Below are 1878 nucleotides of genomic sequence, written 5' to 3' on the forward strand. Positions count from 1 at the left end.
GACGATAGAAAGGCCAGGAGGCGGGGGGGGCCCCAAGGAGGGCCCCGTGCCGCTGCAGCAGCAGCAGCAGCAACCAGCGACTGCACCATGTAAGCTGCTGTTGCTGCTGCTACTCCTTTTGTTGCTGCTGCTGCTGCTTCTCTTGCTGCTGCTACTCCTGCCGTTGTTGCTGATGTTGCTGCTGCTGATGTTGCTGCTGTTGTCGCCTTTATCCTTGTTGATGGGGCTGTGTTTTGCTGCTGTTTCTGCTGCTGCTGCTGCGGTTGCTGCTGCTGTTGCTGCTGCTTCTGTACGTCTGCTGTTCTGTTCGTTACCGCTGCTGCTGCAGCAGCAGCTGCTGCTGTTGGTTTTATATATAAATGATGGGTTTTGTTGTTGCTTGCAGCATTTGGTGTTCTGCCGCCGGGGGTAGGGGGCCCCGGGGCCCCCCTACCGCCGCTGCCGCTGCCTATGATGGGGTCGGGCCCCCCAGGTTCTCTGCCTCTTCCTCCTCTCTTCTTTATGCCGCGGCCAGGCAAGGAAGCTACCACTCTCTGCTGCTGCTGTTGCTGCTGCTGCTGCTGCTGCTGCTGTTGTTGCTGCTGCTGCTGCTGCTGTTGCTGCTGCTGCTGCTGCTGTGGGTTGTTCATAGTGGGGTGTTACGGCTGTGTTTGCTGTTTGTCTTCTCCCCAGGCATGCCTTTCCCTCCTCTGCCTCTTCCGCCTACAATGGCGGGGGCCCCCAGGCCGGTCCCAGGGGGCCTCGTGGGGCCCCCTGGCGATGCGAGGGGCCCCTCAGGGGCCCCCATGAACATGGGGGGCCCCCCAGGTCCTATGCATCCTCCTGTACCAATGCCAGCCGGTGTGGGTATGATGCCAGGAGGGGGCCCAATGCCCCCAGCCAGGCCTCCGACCATGGGGCCCCCTGGTGGCGCCCCAGGAGGCCCCCCTGGGGGGCCCCCGGGGGGCCCCCCTGGGGGCCCCCAGGGGGTACCTTCAGGCCCCGCCCCTACACGGCCCCCAGCGTTCCCCATGCCAGCCCCAGGAATGCCAGCCCCCATGCGGCCTCCCATGGGGCCCCCTGGTGCCCCTGTAGCCCCGGGGCCCCCCGGGGGCCCCCCTCTTGGCATGCCGCCTATGGGGGCCCCAGGAGGGGGCCCCCAGATGGGTCTGCCCCCGGGGCCGAGGCCTATGGGGATGCCAGGAATGCCAGGGCCATTGCCTCCAATGGGGTTGCAGGGGCCCCCAGGGGGGCCCCCGCAGGGGCCCCCAGGGGGCCCCCCACAAGGGTTTCAGTCCCCATCGAATGTAATGAGGCCCCCCCCTACTGTGCTGCCTCCTCCTACTGCCCCTGTACGCCCCCCTCAGCCCTAAATAAAAAACAAAAGTTAGTGCGAGGCCTCTGCATGCGTTTTGTGGGTTCATTTGTAAAATTTATTATTTCTTTAGTTAAGGGATTATAGAAAAACCCACCACGGGCACACTAGACGGGGCCCCCTTTACTCTCTTCATGGGGCCCCCATGGGGCCCCCATGGGGCCCCCTTTACTCTTTTCATGGGGCCCCCATGGGGCCCCCAAGGGGCCCCCAAAGGGTACTCAGGGCTTCAGAAGGCATTTATACCCCCACTGGGGACAGGGGGCCCCATAGGGTACAGCAGGGGGCCCCACAGGGTACAACAGGGGGCCCCTGGGGGTGCAGGGGGCCCTTGAGGGTACAGGGGGCCCTAGAGGGTATAGGGGGCCCTAGAGGGTACGGGGGCCCTGGTGTGGGGGCCCCTTCGGGGCCCCAAGATAGTTCTTTGTATTATAAACTCTTTTTCCCTAGGCGGACTGATAAACAAAGAAGAAGCACGCACAGAAGGAGACAACTCGATACAAATATATATATATATATATATA

At 62.9% G+C, this 1878-nt stretch overlaps 1 protein-coding gene across 1 annotated transcript; it reads right to left on the reverse strand.

Moving 5' to 3' along the window:
* Positions 1–625: 625 nt before the first annotated feature.
* EMH_0086130 (uncharacterized protein) lies at positions 626–1108 on the reverse strand (the record flags this gene model as incomplete). The annotated part of the gene is made up of 1 exon (XM_013500993.1): positions 626–1108. One exon carries the CDS (start codon positions 1106–1108, stop codon positions 626–628), a length of 483 nt encoding a protein of 160 aa, XP_013356447.1.
* Positions 1109–1878: the final 770 nt, after the last annotated feature.

This window comes from Eimeria mitis, genomic scaffold, assembly GCF_000499745.2.
Source record: "Eimeria mitis Houghton genomic scaffold, Emh_scaff6131, whole genome shotgun sequence".
Classification (NCBI taxonomy): domain Eukaryota; phylum Apicomplexa; class Conoidasida; order Eucoccidiorida; family Eimeriidae; genus Eimeria; species Eimeria mitis.